The sequence below is a fragment of the Xenopus laevis genome, chromosome 9_10L, assembly GCF_017654675.1.
Source record: "Xenopus laevis strain J_2021 chromosome 9_10L, Xenopus_laevis_v10.1, whole genome shotgun sequence".
Classification (NCBI taxonomy): domain Eukaryota; kingdom Metazoa; phylum Chordata; class Amphibia; order Anura; family Pipidae; genus Xenopus; species Xenopus laevis.
Window position 1 is genome coordinate 103,409,983 of NC_054387.1, and position 18,965 is coordinate 103,428,947.

Sequence of the window (18,965 nt, forward strand, 5' to 3'; positions counted from 1 at the left end):
CGAGGAAAGCTCCGAAATTTGTCCGACCCTATTTTTTCAGGGCTTTTTTCTTCATAAATAAGGTCCATTTGGGCAATCGGAGTTGCTCGGTTTTCTAACTTAGAAATACAGCTGGCAAAGAGTTTGTCATCCAGTAGTCAAGGGACATTGCAGTAATGTTCATTTATGAGCAACCAGCAGTGCTGGATCATCCATTCCCTTGTGTGCTACCAATTCCGACCCATTGGTTTTACAATCTGAACCTTTCAGATTATTGCTGCATCTGATCACATCGCCCCCGTGTAGTTTAGCCCTTAGCTATTGCTGTGACATAAGCAGTGAAGGTCACATACACAGTTTTTTTTAACAGCAGATATAATGGCTATGGGCTCCCCAGAAGTTGTGACTTCCATTTGTGAGCCATCTTGGAATGTGCGGGGAGGCTTTGACCCTTTCTCCTCCTGTCATGGAAACATTAATTCCCCAAGTAACTAACAAAAAGAAGAAATTAGTGTTTCTGAAAAATGATTTGCAGGTTGCAGCTTTTATATCCTCTTAGAACACTTGTCTTCTAAGACTGTTTATAAATCCATTACAAAGACTCTTGGGGGTCTATAACACAAAAAGGCGACTTACAGATACTCCATACAGAACAATGCTGTGCATAATGTAGTAGTACTTAAAATTATTTCTATGGGTACCTTGTCTCGGTGTTATTGCCCCTCAAATGCAAATAAGGATTAATCTTACACACTTATAATATATAAAGTATACTGTGTATATATATATATATATATATATATATATATATATATATATATATATATATATATATATATATATATATATATATAGACAGATGCTTCACCGGCACTCACCCTCAGTATATCGAATCCCGGGTGCTCCTCAAAGGAGAACAAATAGATGCAATTAGGAGCACTCACGGTTGTAGTGATAAAGGAATGTCCTTTTATTGGAGTGTTACAAACTACCCCACATCAACGCGTTTCGGTTCTCTCCTGACGACGGTTCTGAGAGAACCGAAACGAGTTGATGTGGGGTAGTTTGTAACACTCCAATAAAAGGACATTCCTTTATCACTACAACCGTGAGTGCTCCTAATTGCATCTATCTATATATATATATATATATATATATATATATATATATATATATATATATATATATATATATATATGATTTTTGATGATTATAACAATGAAATTGTATTGTAAGCATGCCTTCACAATAACAAAGTCATAGAATGAGGGCAAAAAGATTTTTGGAATTAAAGGGGGTCTAAACTCCTTGTAATGCTGTCTCCCATTAAAGAGTTCATTACAGATGCAAGAGAATTCACCAATGAGAATTTGATTCACACAGCGTACAAACATTATTTGTCAATAATTCTCCTTCAGCTGCCCCACGACATCAAAACACTCTTTGCACTATGAGAATTAAAGCATATTTGCATGATTCCTATCTCACCAAGAAGCTACAGTATATGTATCACTGAGAAAAAATGGATATTAGAGGTCACCAAGGTGTTCCATTGCCATTTGCTTTAATCAGCTTAATGGAACTATTAGGTGATTTAAAGTACACACAGGGCCGGAACTAGGGGTAGGTAGAGTAGGAACATGCCTAGGGCGCAAAGCTGAGGGGGCGACAGGCACGCACCTTCTCTGCCTTTCTCTTCCCCTAGCCCGGTCCCCGCTCTGGCCGTCATGTGCATTCTTTCTCGCACATGCGCGATGTCCCTTTCGCGCTGCCTCTTTTTTTCATGCAAATGTGCGTACATGGTTTTCCGTGCATGCGTGTGCACGGCTTTTCGCGCATGCATGTGCGCCACTGTGAGGCTGCCTAGGGCATCTGCCCTACACAGGGCACAGAATATGTATTGGACCTATTATACAGAATGCTCGAGACCTTGGGTTTTGCAGATAAGGGATGTTTCCGTAATTTGGATCTTCATACTCTTAAGGGGTTGTCCGAATGCAAAAATCACGAAAAATTTGTGATTTTTTAAAATAAAATCTGACTTTTAAAAAAATCACGAATTTTTCGGAATTTATTAAAACCCGAGGATGGAAAATTCCGAATCTGAAAATCTGGTATCTCAGACCTGTCGAGTTTGCATACAAGTCAATGGGAGAAATCCCAATGATTTTTTGATGTGCGCTGGGTTTTGTGCAATACCCGGAAGGTTTCAAAATTTTTCTGGTGGAATTGTGAAATTCGTGAAAATCTGATTTTTTTACTGCAAAGCAAATTTTCAGGAAAATGTAATAATAAATAAGCGTAAAAAAAAACAGAGCGGATTTGATTGTAGTTTGTAGCAGAAAATATTGAGATAAATTTGGACTCTGATAAATAACCCTCTTAGTATACTCAAAATGAATTTAAACATTAAATAAACCCAATAGGCTTCCAGTAAGGATTAATTATATCTTAGTTGTTAATTATATCTGTTTTATTATTACAGAGAAAAAGGAAATCAATTTTGAAAATCAGAATTATTTGATTACAATGGAGTCCATGGGAGACTGCCTTCCCGTAATTTGGAACTTTCTGGATAACGGGTTTGAGGATAATGGATACCACACCAGTGCTTTCATTTTCCAGAGTAGGGTTACTTTATATATATATATATATATATATATATATATATATATATATATATATATATATATATATATATATATATATATACCTGCTATATACAGTATATGATTGACAATTCGTCAAGCACGCACAATAATTAGTTTAGAGAGAGTGAAGATGCTTTTCTGGATTGTTATATATATGTGTATAAGGAAAATACATTTCATAACTCATGTTATTGCAGAGGCTGTATTTAGATTTGATTATGATGATGCTTTTGCTGCAAGAGAATAACCATACTATTTTAGAATAGAATTAATGGACTTCATTCCCTGCTCCGCTCATGTATTATAATAAGAAAAGCAATTTCAATCCATATTCATTCATGTGACTGTATTTGATAAATCCTGGCTGGATCTTCCATATATTTGATATTAACCACTAATCCTGTTGAGGGCAGCAAAGTTCTTATTGTTCACAATTTCTCAACTTTAACGTTTGGGAATTATAGAAAACCTGCCAGAAAACCTTTGTTTCATGTTGTTCTTCTTCTTGATTTGCATTTTTGTGTTCAGTTGATAACTATTCTATCTTGTTTTGACATTAGTCCTTGCAATTTACTACTTACACACAACGTTCTGTTTTCCAAGAATACAAATACGTGCAATCCGCTTAAAACAGAATATAGTCATAGATGTAACCTGGCCTTAGGTAGTGGCTATTTTGTTAGGCACCCCCATCCCAGTAAATATAATTGCTAGCTTTGTACCAGTGCTTCCTTCACTGAAAAATGGACTGACCTGGGAAATCTTGTAAGTGAGCACCATGCCGCCATATTTGATGAATGTGCTGTAGAGCAAAGCACTGCAGTGAAATCTCTATTTTACATCCATTGATTTTAAATTTGCCCCCATTTTACACTGTTTTTGAGGTCCAACCAATATATAAATGCATAATACATTTCCTTGATTTTTAAATTTTGACAGATTCTACACCATTTTTATGGTCCCCTGAAAAATGTAAAAAGGGGGTTCTATTGTATACTGCACGTTTATCAATCCTGTACCATCACAGAGGATCTTTGGGAACCAAAGTAGTGCATATTTACACCCCAAGGAACTATTGAAAAACAGATTGAAAATGTTAGGACAGCACTTACCCCCTGGGCCAGTGTATTTTTCAGCCCAGGGTCCAAGCTTAGTGATTATATGGGTACAAAAGTAAAACATTAGTATAGCATACACTATATGGCCGAGTATGTGGAAACCTTTCTGTTCAGCATCTTATCCACTAGATCAGGGGTCCCCAACCTTTTTCACCATAAGCCATACTCAATTGTAAAAAGAATTGTGGAGCAACATAAGCATGAAGTTCCTGAGGGCAAATAAGGGCTGTGATTGGCTATTTGGTAGCCTCTATGAAATTTTTGGAATTCCAGCCTTCCTCAAGGAGCCTCTGTATGGTAGTTTACAGAGTTATTATCTCACTGAACATAAAAGGGCTTTTCCGATTCTATTCCCGCAAAATAGGAGACATGGAATTGTCAACAGTGTTATTGTATGATAGAGTGGTATCTGTGTTGGCCATGATGACTTTGGCTTAAATAACCATTTCACAGTTATTAGAAGGGTCTGTCCACATACTTTTGGCCATATAAGAGTTAATGGGCAAAGTTTGCTACTGGTCTAATCCCCTAGAGCAACCAATCATGATATAGCATTTACCCATCACCTGTTTAAAAGCAAACAGCTTAGTGGTTACTATGGGTTACTGCTCCTGGGCAAAACTTAGTGGGGCTCATTCATAAACAGTAGGCAAATTTGCAACTGGCAGTAACCTTTAGGAACCAATCAGTGATTAGCTTTTTTCAGCCAGCTGCAGGGTGAGCACTGAAAACAATCACCTGATTGGTAGCCATGGGTTACTGCTGAGGTGCAAATTTGCCCTCTGTTTATAAATGAGCTCCAGTGCCTTTTATTACATATATGGATTAGTGCATATTGGCTTAAAAAAATCATCATCTAAAGGTGAACTTACAGGCAATGATTAATTAGGTTCTGTATTAGGGAAATACAAGTTGCACTGATAAACTTGAGTAATTTAAGAAAAGAAATGTCTGCCCCAGAACACCAGGTTCTTGCATATAAATGGATAGGGCTACGTTAAAATATGGAAACATCTCTTCAATGAAATGCTTAAATATCTCGTAACAAGACCAATAATATTCAAAATCAAATATATCAAAGCCCCAAACCAAGTGATGTTCCCAGTTCAGTAACGTGTAGGTTCTCTCCAACCTCCAAAGTCAAATAAAGTTCTCAAAAAATGTTACCGATCGTACCTCAAAAGGAAACGGGGAAACAAGAAAATATATATAGTGTTGCGTTCTTTTTAAACAGATTCACGCTTTTGTGCAAACGCAAACACACATTATCAGTGCTGTAATATCCACCCAAAGTTGAACGTGCAAGTGAATATATTTCAGACATACTTTTACAATATCACGTATGTTGCACAGAAGCGTGAATCTGTTTATAAAAGAATGCTACACTAGGGGGCACATTTACTAATGGTCGAATATCGAGGGTTAATTAACCTTCGATATTCGACCCTCGAAGTTAAATCCTGCGACTATCGAAGGAATAATCGTTGATCGAACGATTCAAAGGATTTTAATCCATCGATCGAACGATTTTCCTTCGATCAGAAATTGGGTATAAAGCCTATGGGGACCTTCCCCATAGGCTAACATTGATGCTCGGTAGGTTTTAGGTGGCGAAATAGGAGGCCGAAGTTTTTTTTTAAAGAGACAGTACTTCGACTATCGAATGGTCGAATAGTCGAACGATTTTTAGTTCGAATCGTTCGATTAGAAGTCGAAGGTCGAAGTAGCCAATTCGATGGTCGAAGTAGCGAAATTCGAAGTATTTTTTATTCTATTCCTTCACTCGAGCTAAGTAAATGTGCCCCTATATATATTTTCTTGTTACCCCCATTTCCTTTTGAGGTAATAATATAATATGTTCTTTAAAATTGACTAAAAATAAAAATAGAAAATAATCTTTACCAAATAAATGATCATACCAAAAATGCAACAAAACTTATTTACAAAATCGTAATTCCCAGCAGCCTCTGACAGCCCACAGCTGCGAGGTGTAGCTCAACAACAGCTGGAGAGCGGCAATTTGGTAAGCATCAAGTTGATATATAATACTGAATACATTGCTATGCCCTTTGGTTGTACTTGAATTGCTCACAAAATGAATGGTTACATCAGGCCCAGTTTTGGACACTAATTACTCATCTGACATATGGTAATGGGTTGCTTTTTCTGATGTGGAATTCTGTGCATAAGCCCACATGTGTCTTTGGAAAATGTCATGCTTTTGGCATTTGGAAAAACTTCCCACTCAACATCTGAGATGGGAGCTCAGCAGTGTCATAATATGTCCAAGGATTGTAATTAGGTAATAGGTAATTGGTGCAGTGGGGCGGAATGCTTTTGTGATACTAAATTCTATAGTTAGTATAGGTATGGTTATATATAATTTATGTGAAGGTATGGAGGGGTGTGTGTATGGATGCTGGGTTTTCATTTGGAGGGGTTGAACTTGATGGACTTTGTCTTTTTTCAACCCAATTTAACTATGTAACTATGTAACCTGGCAACATTGCGAGAGATTTCAGATGAGAAGACTAAGGGGCACATTTACAAAGCTCGAGTGAAGGATTCGAATAAAAAAAACTTCAAATTTCGAAGTGTTTTTTTGGCTACTTCGACCATCGAATGGGCTAGTTCGACCTTCGACTACGACTTCGACTTCGAATCGAACGATTCGAACTAAAAATCGTTCGACTATTCGATCGTTCGATAATCGAAGTACTGTCTCTTTAAGAAAAACTTCGACCCCCTAGTTCGGCAGCTAAAAGCTACCGAACTCAATGTTAGCCTATGGGGAAGGTCCCCATAGGCTTGCCTATGTTTTTTGGATCGAAGGATATTCGTTCGATCGATGAATTAAAATCCTTCGAATCGTTCGATCGAACGAATAATTGTTCGATCGTTCGATCGAAGTATTATCGCTAAATCGTTCGACTTCGATATTCGAAGTCGAACGATTTTAGTTCCTGGTCGAATATCGAGGGTTAATTAACCCTCGATATTCGACCCTTAGTAAATGTGCCCCTTAGGGTTGCGTATACAGGTCTATCAAACAAGATGCTTGGGGCCCTGGGCTTTTCCAGATAAGGGATCGTTGTGTTATTGGGAGTGCCAAGATTTACAGCTAATAAAACATTGAAGCATTAAAAAATTCAACAGGCTGGTTTAACATCAAGTACAAGGCGCTGTATTTATTATCACAGACAACAAGCAAATTGTCCCAATATTCAGCACTGTTTATATGCGATCAGTGGTTCTGACTACACTCTCGATATAAATGGCAGATAAATATAAAAGGGGGTCATTTAACAAGACCATAGGAACAAGTGCAAGAGAACTAAGGGGTGCAAAGTGTATATATATTGAACAGATGATAAACAGAACAACATGAATAGAATGATAGGTAATTAGAATAATGGAAAGAATGAACACTGCTCAATTTTGGCTTCTAGGCAAAGCTCTCTGCACTAGAGCTCATCTTGCCTCATGGCAGGAGCATCCCTGGATCTTAGGTCCCTGCAACCCACACCCGCAGGCCAAATGATGACTCCCTAAACTAATGCATCTATGGAATGTTGGATCACAGGGCATGAAGCAGGTGTGGGAGTAGGACTCAGATTGTCACTATGCCCCCTCTATATGAGGATCTGTTGCATCTAGGGTTACTCCACTGCTTCAAGTGGTTCTGGATGCAGAACTGGTCACTGTTTCTATTGGTTCTGATGTTCTGGGGGCAAAAATGGCAATCTGCATGTCTCTGGCCTTAATTCCTAAAAGGGAATATTAATTTGTAGCCAGGCTGCATCTGAAAATATTAATACAAATAATTATACAAATAATATTTTTATAATAATTCAATAAGGTCACTGACCAGGGTATCCATAAAACAGACCCTTATATCATTATTCTTTCATATTCTTTCATTGCTTATCGATCTGGCTCCCTTTATATTCTTAATTCCAAACGGATTGCTTATTGATCTGGCTCCCTTTATATTCTTAATTCCAAACGGATTCCTGGTCATTAGAATAATTAAGCCCTAGCAACCTTAGAGAAATTCCAAAAGTTGTAGAACAAAAACATTTAAATCTCTTTAAAAAAAAATGAAAAATATTAAATACTGAGTAGATGAATGCTGTCTGCATAATTGAAAAAAGTCCTTTTTTAAAGAGAACTACCCCTTTAAGTAACATGATAACATAGTAAGTGTGTCTGAAGAAAAGACACTCGTCTATCAAGTTCAACCTTTTAAGTCTATATATAACCTGCCTAGAGGATGGCCAAAAAAAAAAAAACATTTAAATCTGCTCCCGTTTGCCTCAGAGGGAATAGAAATTCCTTCCTGAATCCAAGATGGCAATCAGACCAGTCCCTGGATCAACTTGTACTATGAGCTATCTTCCATAACCCTAATAACCCATGGGAGGACTTTTTGGCTCCTTTTCCCCATCATGTATGGAAAAAAAAAAAGAAATGAAACGAGTATTTTGTGCCAAAATAAGTAATTGGCTGTGCCATTTATTCTGCCAAGTATGACTCATATCTTCTTCTTCTTTCCTAGTTTATGGTCACAACATGAAGACCAGCAATGACTTCACTGGAAGGATAGTTATTGGTCAATACGCCTCGGGTTCCCCAGAATCCAACCACTGGCGGCGAATGCTGAATTCCCATCGGACGGCTGTAGAGCAGTGGCACAGCCTGAGATCCCGGGCTGAATGTGACAGAGTGTCTCCTGCTTCTCTGGAGGTGACGTGAGTGTGACGTGATGCATCAGAAGTTCACTACAATGGAATCGTTATGGGTTTGGAAGCAACTTTTTCAGCTGCTTGTCATTAAAAGGCAGCATTAGCCTATGTGCCTCGGTAGAAACAAATCATGCAAACCGTGTGTTTCACGTCCATTTTAGCACCACCTATTTGTCAGTGTTCAGCACTATTGTTCATACATCGTGGCCTGGAAAATCCATTCAAATGTTCTCTCCATCTGTCACATGAAACAGACATGGGGATGGTTTCCATTGAATGTGTGACTGGCTCTAGCAATGAAACCTGACTGCGTTCGGTTAACACAAAACATTACATTCTCTGGTACCAAGGGGATGTTGGTACTTGTGTTCCACTTTGTGACTGTACTAAATGACAAAAAAAATATTTGTAAAAAAAAATCTAGAATTTGTGACATGTATGAAATGCAGTTTTGTCCTTGTACAAGTTAAGCACAGTACCTATAAATGTATGTGTGTGCGAGCGTGTTAGTGTACATATCTATATTGCTATTTCTGTTTCTACCAGACAAAAAAAAGCTCCTTGTATACCAATATCAAGATGGAAATGTATCAAAATATATTCAGCTATATAAATCAAGATATAAATTAATTGTATACTATTATAATAAAGAGTTTATGTATGTGAGATCAGATGCAGGACACTGCCCAGTATTCTATGGGGTCTGGCGGTTATGTAAATTGTAAGTGCTCCAAGCGAAACAGCTTGCTCTAAAACACTGCAAAATACTGTATATTTCATTACAAATGTGTAGTCTAACAATGTATATTTATGAAAAATAAATATATATTTATTTGTGCCATCAACTTGCCGTATACTGAGTTCATTTGTTTTTAGCATGAAATCACAAAGATTAATTATATTGTACCAGGATCTGATATCCGAAATGTTTGGGACAAGGGGTTTTCCGGATAAGGTATCTGTCTGTAATTTGGATCTTCACACCTTAGGTTTACTAGAAAATCATTTAAACATTAAATAAACCCAATAGGCTGGTTTTACCTCCAATAAGGATTAATTATATATCAGTTTGGGACAGGTACAAGGTTCTGTTTTATTATTACAGAGAAAAAGAAAATCATTTATAAAAAATCATAATTTTTTAAATAAAATAGAGTCTATCGGAGATGCCCTTCCTGTTATTTGGAGATTTCTGGATAATGGATCCCATCCCCACATTGCTGAGAATTTGAAGGGAGCTAATTTCCTGTAATCAAGCTGGATCCCCGGAATTATTGGGATTTACTTGCAGTGATCTTGATAGTACGTAAAATCTTTTTTGGGAACTGTGGGCAACAAATCTCCCAGTGTGCCGTGGACCTAAAGACCACAAACCCCCAGTCTGCATGATATACCATTTGGGGTTTTCCTGAAGTTATGCTTTGATCTGTTTAGTATCCATCAGGAAAATCAATCTGATTTCTACTAGGAATAAGTACAAGAGGTTGTGGAGATGAGTAATAGACTCTTCTGTTAGTTTATTTTTATCTTAAATGTTCAGCTAACCTTCCTGTTTTTTTTACCCCCTATCCTCTCTTGTTTGTCTCCTCTCTAAAATGAATTATATTGTCTACTAAAATGGAAACTCACTAAAGTAAAAAAAACAATATCTTGAAACATAACAAAAAAATGGAAAGAAAATAGTTCCAGTGTACGAGAGGATCTTTAATAAGAAACAATTCAACAAAGAAGGAGCTGGGGGAAAGATAAGGACAAGAAATAGAGAGAAGCTGTACATTGTAGAACTATTACTTCATACCCCCTTTTATAACTGATTACATGTTACAGCTTCCAAGTCTCCTCCTCCCTCAGCAGAAAGAGAGCAAGCACCACAGCAATAATCTTTTCATCATTGTGGGTGAATTCTGCACAAATAAAAATAGATTGGTTCAGTTGTTCTTCTCTACTCTCATTTGGAATTCTACGTGGCTTTTACTACAGTCTCTAGCACTTCCACTGAAATATGCAGCTAAATAAAGTAGAATCCCCATTTAAAAGCAACTTAAAATTTGAATAGTCAAAGAAAAAATATATAATGTTTTATTATTTGATTATTTTTATTATTTGTTAGGGTCCCTAGCAACCATCCCTTGATTTGAATGAGAGATTGGAACATGAGTAAAGCTCCCCATAGACGCGACGATTCTTCTTGCCGAACGACCGATTTTAGCGAAGTCAGACCAATCCTTCGAAATTATCGTGTGATTAGTGGGATTCGAACGATCGCACATCTTACGATTTTTCGGCCAGGTTAAAAAATCTTTGTCGGTCCCAGTGCAATCTATCTATGTTTGCAGGGCCAAGCAGGAAGCTCCCCTTTGTTTTCCTGGCAAATTGGTATTTTTAGTTGATGGTCAATTCATTCGATCGATCGTTCCGAGAAAATCGTGGTCTCACAATGAGGATCGGATCTTTTAAAATCTCAACATCTATGGCCATCTTAAGAGAGGCCCTGAATAGGAAGATAAATAATACATAATACATTATAAATGTATAGCCTTACAGAGCATTTGAGAGCTGGAAAGAATCAGAAGAAAAAGGCAAATAATTCAAAACAATAAAAAATGAAAAAATGAAGACGAATCGAATAGTGGCTTAGAATTAGCCATTCTATAACATACTAAAAGTTAACGTACAGGTAATTGCTTATATACTGCCAACATCAAATAAATAGAGGGGGAACATGAAAGTATGGAACAAGAAGAGGGAACAAGGCAGATTGAAAGAAAATGCTCACATGTGATTCCTAATATAATTGGGGCTCAACTTTTAATTGCGGCTTAACTAACATGAGTGAGGTCTCTCCTCTAACTATGGGTTGTACGTTCATTACAATATCCATGAGCAGGTAAAGAGAATTAATCTGCTTTATGAGCATGTACTGCATGGTCCACTTATAGAGTGAATGACTGCCCCCAGCAGCATATTGTATAAACTATATATGTCATTTACTTGCAGGCCCACAAATCTCCCCATGGTCAGTAGCACAATAACACCCCGTGCATTATTGTTTGTGCCAACATGTGCTCCAGTGGCGTAAATACATGTTATTTGGCTCCACAGCAAATTTAATCTAGGGCATTACTCTTGGAATGTTAATTTTTTGTACCATGATACATTGAAATTGATCATTAGTGATGGCCTCACTGGGCCCTCTACACTGCTGGGACCTCCTGCAACTGCAGGATCTGCTTCTTATGTAGTTACGCCCCTGATGTGCTCCCTGCACTTATGTGTAGTTGCACTGGATGCCATTGCTTTCCTCCTAAATCAAGTGCTGTTTCACCTATTGACACAGGGGAACCCTGGAGCCTCTGCTACCTCCTCACCAGGTGGTAACTCCAGGTTTCCCACAGAAGCCAGTGTACCACTAGGTGTAGAGCAGATGCGCCAAAAGAATTGGACGCACTAATCAATCTCACGCCAAATGCTGAAAATTCCATCTGCCCCAATTTTTCTAGAGTAATTGTGTGCAATTTGCAAGTGCAACTGCGTTAATTTTTATACATATATGTTTTACAGTGCTTTCCACTCATTAGCTTATCTACATCTCCCTCTCCTATTCCTTACTGTTGACATCACACTGACAGCAAAAACTACAATAGTTTTATCTTATCTTTCAACCCTTGCCTCCTGACTGCTCCAGAAGTTGTCTTTCACTAAAACTATAAACGTAAGAATGTCTTATCTTATCCCTTATTTCTGAAACATGTTTCACTAATCTCTGTGCTATTTATTAAATAAACCACTAAAATGATACCTCCTCCAAGGAGTATTCTCATCAGTTTAGCTGACTACAGATAGATAAGTGCACATATTTAAACATGCCTGTGAGTTCTCCTTTTTTTCTTTATGTTCACAAGCACCAAATTCTCTTCTTTATATTATAAGGCAATTGTTTCACTTGCTTGTTTATTTCTAAGAACACTGCAGTCTTACTGATTTCATACAGAGCTGAACATTTGGGGTATGACTACATGTCTTGTAGAGCAAAAAGTCTAAAGTTGACCATACCTTGAAAGATCTACCTTGTAAACACTTTAATTCCAAGGTAAAACTACATTTAAAGTTGAATTCCACAATTACAAGGACAGGGGAAAGGGAAAGTAAATGTCATCTAATGGATGTGTTCATGATAACATGTAAAAACGTTACACTGTTATGTTCAGCAAGTTTGAATTTATAAATATGATTGTGAATTTTCACAAGGACTAGGGTTGCCACCTCGCCAGTATTTGACCAGCATAGCCAGTAAATCAGCAGCTAGAGCCAGCACAGGTATTATAAATTTACCGGCACTGTACTTGTAATTTTACAATGCCTTATAAATCCATCCCTTCCTTTATCCTCTCTCTCTCCACTGCCATCACCCCTTATAACCACAGGCCAACCTCTGCTACACCTAGTTTGCCCATTTTCTGCCCATTTTCCACCCAGCCTGCCAATATTTCCTCCCCATATGTCATAGCCCCTCCCCAAAGTGACATCACGGCCGCCCCCGACCTAAAGGCCAGTATTAGGAAAGAAACAAGGACATGTGTGCAAAAATGCAAATTTAGGAACACCCAGGAATGCTTAAAAAAATCCTATTATCGTGAATTGAACCCGTGACCTTGGCGTCCTTTTATTTTGAATTTTGACACCAGACCTGACAGGGTGATGTCATGCCATCTTGGACGTGGCGCCGAAGAGGAGCACTCTATAGTTTTGTATTTTAGCCGGTGTCATATCTTATGCATGTGTACACAAGTGCATAGCTTGGCTAAAGCTGTAGTTTAATGGGGGAATGCAATAAAATTCAGTAACGTAAAAAATATTCGCAATGCGAAAAGTTATGCGTCACTTCGAACAAATTTGCCTTTGTGCGGATTTAATATAGCTTTTGCGAACCCGGAAACTGTTTAGCGACCACTTCCGACAGGGGAAGAAGGTTTGCGAATCTTATAATTTGCGCCAGTGCGCAGTGAATGTAATAAAACTTCTTATTGAAAAAGTTGTTATGTTTGCTCCAAAAGCACTTCTTAAAAGTGGGCAATGCGCAATTAAAATTCGCAATGTAATAACAGTTTAAGGAGGAGTATAAAATTGCGACATTAGACTTTTTATTCTTATTTGTGCTAATTGTTTTGCTCTTTGCGACTTTGATTACATTCCCCCATAAGTGTTCAAACTTATCTGTAATGAAATAAGCTTATGGCATCTCGAGGACTGGGAGCTTTTGAACTGTAATCCATTTCCATGGACTGTGGCATGGGCCAGATTCAATTCAGTGATATAAGGATTTATCAAGTGAAAGCTTATGGACGAGATTCAATCAATTCAGAAAAACTTATCTCACTGTTTATCACATTATTACAGAAATCTATGGGAAAAAATGGAATTTCTCTTCAATTGAATGTCATTCATGAGTTTTCACACGACAAACCATGAGATAACTTTTTCCCACTAAATTTAATTTGGCCCTATATGTGATTAATTCAAGGAAAAGGGTAATGCTGTGGGTGAAAATGTTGGAAATCTTGAGGTTTCAGTGCTGCAAAGCTGAGTGAGGGAGAAGCCCTGGATATCTATTTCTCATGGATGATCTGACACCCTTGGACAATACAAGGAAAAGTTCAGAGTTCCGATTATTTTCATGCAGAACCACAACTCCAGCTACACACTGTACAGGCATGGAATCTATTATCCAAAATGCTCGGAACCTGGGGTTTTCTGGAAAATGGGTATTTGCATATTTTGGTACTCCATACCTTAACAAAAAATCATGTAAACATTAAAATAAACCCAATAGGCTGGATTTGCCTCCAATAAGGATTAATTATATCTTAGCTGGGATCAAGTACAAGATACTGTTTTATTATTACAGAGAAAAAAGTAATAATATGGGAGATGGCCTTTCCGTAGTTCGTAACAGATCCCATACCTGTATAACTTTTATCTCCCAGATGATGTTCAGGAAGGAGAAAGCCGAGGATGGGGAAGATGTACTAAAAATGAGCCTCTACTTCAATGTGCAATGTGCATGGCACCTAGTTTTATTCCTGAACTGTAATCATTCATAAGAAAGCAGGAAGCAAGTGCGATTTATGCCTGGGAAACTTCAAAAGCAATGCATGAATAAAAAGTTTAAAAAGCGGTCAATTTGCAGTGATTACTGATGTAATGAATAGCTGGAGACCTGCGGAGATTTTAGTCATAGTAAGTCTTTAAAAATGCTGGTGTTTTTTGCAGGTTTATGTGCAAACCCTATGATTTGCCTCATAAATTCCACTGTGGGAGAATGTAATTGAAGTTCATCATCTTCTGTCATCTGCGTATGGGAAGTGGGTTTGAGTCCTGCGCATTATATCCTGCAACATCTACTTGACTTTAACTCATTCTGACAGCTTGAAAATTGTACGTAACCTGTTATTTTTTCATGAACTTGCTTACTCACCAGCAATGTAGTTATCATGTTGCAAGGCGAGTGGCGCCTCAAAGGAACACACTAGCACATACTCTATCTAGAACATTATAAGTAAATTGAAAATATATCTCTGATAAAAAATGTGGTGCCGTTACATGAATTATTAGCTCCCATTTTTCCCCTCAGTACTCTTGGTGTTGTGTGAGAACAGCTACGGTAAGTTCAGTGACCGGACCGGAATTGGGGCTGGAGGGCCTATTCTCTAGGGGATAAGGCTTGTGGCACAGGGATGTTTTGACCATTGCTACTGTCCTGACAGAGACAGGAGTGGTTTAAAATGCCCCTCTCTGTTTGTCACAGTTGCTAATGTTGTTAAATGAATCAGAAGTGCCATGTGTGAAGCACACAGAGCAGCAACCACGGGTCATAAGTGCTTGAATATTTGCATGTAATGCTTGACAAAGGGGATCACCCCGAAACGTTGCATCACGCAAATAAAAATACAGCAAGGGTTGTCCCTGCTTGCAACTAAGACCTGTGTGCCGGTGGAATTATTTGTTCTGGAAGTTTGTGGGTTTCCAAAGCCCTCTCGGCCGGGCACCGGGCAATATACGATTTGGAGAGCCAGGGTGTGCAAGCTGGTAACTATATCTGTTTCTAGACACAGATACACACAAAGCCACAATTATGCTCAACTTATGGGGAAAATACTGCATTGTGGGCCAAAAATAGTGAATAGTGTGGACAATTATACAGTTTATACAGTTTAGCCTTACAGTCTTCTTACTCCAGCCTAAGATCTGCAAGGCAGATTTTATTTAGACAAAAAGGCCAAACTTCATGGATGGGTGTCTTTTTTTCAACGTGGATTACCATGTAATTTATTTTGGAAATAGTTCTATGACAGCCATTTGCTGCTGGGAATGCATAGGGTAAGGACTCACTAACATCTGCAGAGCTAAGGGCCAGTGACTTATTAACTACCAGTAAACCCCCGATTCTCTAAAGAATCGTTAATGAAAGAATGGTAACAACAGTGAGGCAGCAAAATGCGATGGGTGCTGATTCACTCGGCATCCCCAGGCAGCAACTGGCGACGCTAATTTGTGGGGATGTAGAGTGAATCTGTGCCTATTGCTTGTTATTACCTATCTGCTATTAGAATTCTTAAATTTTGAGTTTATTGGTAGTAAAGTGTTACTGAAAAATTTCTTTATAAACAACATTTTTTGTGAAAATGTTCTCCTGTCCTTGAATGAGTTCTCCCTGGTGAGCTGTACTTAAAATCTTGACTTTAACATCAGATGAATGCTGCACTCTTGAAAATGCAACATAAAGTTGACCATGACCAAACACAGGCTCAGATAGGTAAATGCCGACTTTATCCAATGTTTGTCCTTGTGATTTGTTGATTGTCATGGCAAATGCAGCCTTAATGGGGAATTGTCGTCGTTTAAGTTTAAAAGGTAATTCCTGGTCAGAACTGGTAAGGTCAATTCTGGGAATCAAAACAGTATCACCGCTATGGGATCCTGTAAGCACTTCTGCCTTGATAACATTTTGTCTCATGCTCTTCACAACCAACCGTGTACCGTTACATAAACCTTGCTTAGTGTTAGGGTAGGGGCACACGGCGCGATTTCGCCGCGATTCTGCGCTGGGCGAGTTGTCGCTGCGTTTTTTAAGCCGAAATAGCTTTGCTAACTTTGGCGCTGGCGTCAATGCAAATCGCGGCGAAATCGCTGCGCTAATTCACACACGGCGATTCTTTTTCTACTGTCGCCCGGAAACGCTCAGCGAGGCAACTTCGGACGACAATAGAAAACGAATCGCCGCGTGTGAATTAGCGCAGCGATTTTGCCGCGATTTGCATTGACGCCAGCGCCAAAGTTAGCAAAGCTATTTCGGCTTAAAAAACGCAGCGACAACTCGCTTAGCGCAGAATCGCGGCGAAATCGCGCCGTGTGCCCCTACCCTTAAGGTTTCTTAACAGCATGACTATTGTTCCTACTTTGAGTATAAGATTGTGTTGTGGTAATCCAGCATTGTTGATAGTGTTTAAATATTCTAATGGGAAGTTAAGTTTCTCACTTTCGTCTTCAGAATCAATACAGTCAGTACTCAGAAAGACACAGCTTTGTCCAGGAAGTAATGCAATCACTTGGTTGTTTATCATGTCAACATCAATATTTTTTGGAGATAATATAGCCCGTTTTGCTAAAAATGGCCACCCACGCAGGTACGCAACCGGTTCCCCTCCTAGAGTGACGCTAGCGCCGCCATTAGACAAACTTGCAAAGGAGTAGCAAGATGGCCGACGCTTATACAGACTTTAGTGGGCGGATGACAAACTCGCAGAGGAGTAGCAAGATGGCCGACGCTTATACAGACTTTAGTGGGCGGATTTGGCAGTGGGCGGATGACAAAGTCGCAGAGGAGTAGCAAGATGGCCGACGCTTATACAGACTTTCGTGCAGGTACGCAACCGGTTCCCCTCCTAGAGTGACGCTAGCGCCGCCATTAGACAAACTTGCAAAGGAGTAGCAAGATGGCCGATGCTTATACAGACTTTAGTGGGCGGATGACAAACTCGCAGAGGAGTAGCAAGATGGCCGACGCTTATACAGACTTTAGTGGGCGGATTTGGCAGTGGGCGGATGACAAAGTCGCAGAGGAGTAGCAAGATGGCCGACGCTTATACAGACTTTCGTGCAGGTACGCAACCGGTTCCCCTAGTGTGACGGTGAGCGCATCTGCCTCCCTAGATCCTAACCTTCCAGCGGTCACCGCCTGAGTGAGCAGGAAAGAAGAGGCGGCGGGAGGCAGAAGGAGACGGTGAGCGCATCTGCCTCCCTAGATCCTAACCTTCCAGCGCATCTGCCTCCCCGATCCTAACCTGTTCTGATCCTAACCTTCCAGCACATCTGCTAATCGAAGGCCGCATCTATGTCTTTCGGCTGAAGTTGCGCGCGCATCTCATAGATCCTAACCGAAGTTGCGTGCGCATCTGCCTCCCCTCCACTCGGGACATAGATAGGCCTTCGGTTAGTATATAGGATACTGTCAAACTGAAAGGCTGCAGAATATGCTGCAGAATATACTGTACAACATAACCGTTTAACTGGAACCTCATGGCAGGATGCTCTTCTCCAAGGAATTTCAATAGCCTTCAACCTGCCCAAGAACGCCAAAGACTAATTATTGTTAGTGTACAAAATTAGGGAAAGGAGCCCCATCCCCTGGTTTCACTGCTCTTCATTATAAAATAAACTCCTCCTCACTTAATGATAGGGATGTACCGAATCCAGGATTCGGTTCGGGATTCGGCCAGGATTCAGCCTTTTTCAGCAGGATTCGGCCGAATCCTTCTGCCCGGCCGAACTAAATCCAAATCCTAGTTTGCATATGCAAATTAGGGGCGGGGAGGGAAATCGTCTGACTTTTAGTCACAAAACAAGGAAGTAAAGAATGTTTTCAGGTTCCCACCCCTAATTTGCATATGCAAATTAGGATTCAGATTCGGACGAATCTTTTGCAAAGGATTCAGAGGTTCCAAATGGAGCATTGCTGCATCTGGCACAGTGAAGATCCTGGTGCTACTGTCACCATCTGAGGTGCATTGTGGGAAAAAAACATGGCAGTAGGGTCCAAAATTGCTCAGTGAATGAGCCATATTATTTTGCATTTCATCTCACAATCCCTGTAGAACATCTGCCCACAAATAGCCACACATTAAAGGGAACTTGTCATGCTAGAAATCATTCCAAATCCTATTTTATCATGTTAGTCAAGCAAAATAAACTTTACTTACACTATATAAATTATTTAAATTGTGTTCCCTTCCGCCTGGGAATTCCCAATCACAGCAAACAGGTAGGCGCCATTTTGTGAACACAGTTATTAAGGCAACCTTCACATCTTCTCAAAATCTTGTTAATGTGCCAGGACGAGGGACCTGCAGCACGTGCCTATGCACTGCTTACACAATTAGATGGTAAGGAGGGCGGGAAATGTGAGGAGTTCAGTG

The 18,965-nt window shown here is 39.3% G+C and overlaps 1 protein-coding gene across 3 annotated transcripts in view; it reads left to right on the plus strand.

Moving 5' to 3' along the window:
- Positions 1-9,338, plus strand: part of LOC108701544 (synaptotagmin-17) — a 57,444-nt gene extending 48,106 nt beyond the window's left edge. For all 3 annotated transcript variants that reach the window (XM_018236340.2, XM_018236341.2, XM_041576382.1), the window contains one exon: positions 8,307-9,338. In XM_018236340.2, coding sequence (XP_018091829.1) covers positions 8,307-8,503 — 197 coding nt within the window. In that variant the 3' untranslated portion in view covers positions 8,504-9,338. The remainder of the gene's footprint in view (positions 1-8,306) is intronic.
- Positions 9,339-18,965: the final 9,627 nt, after the last annotated feature.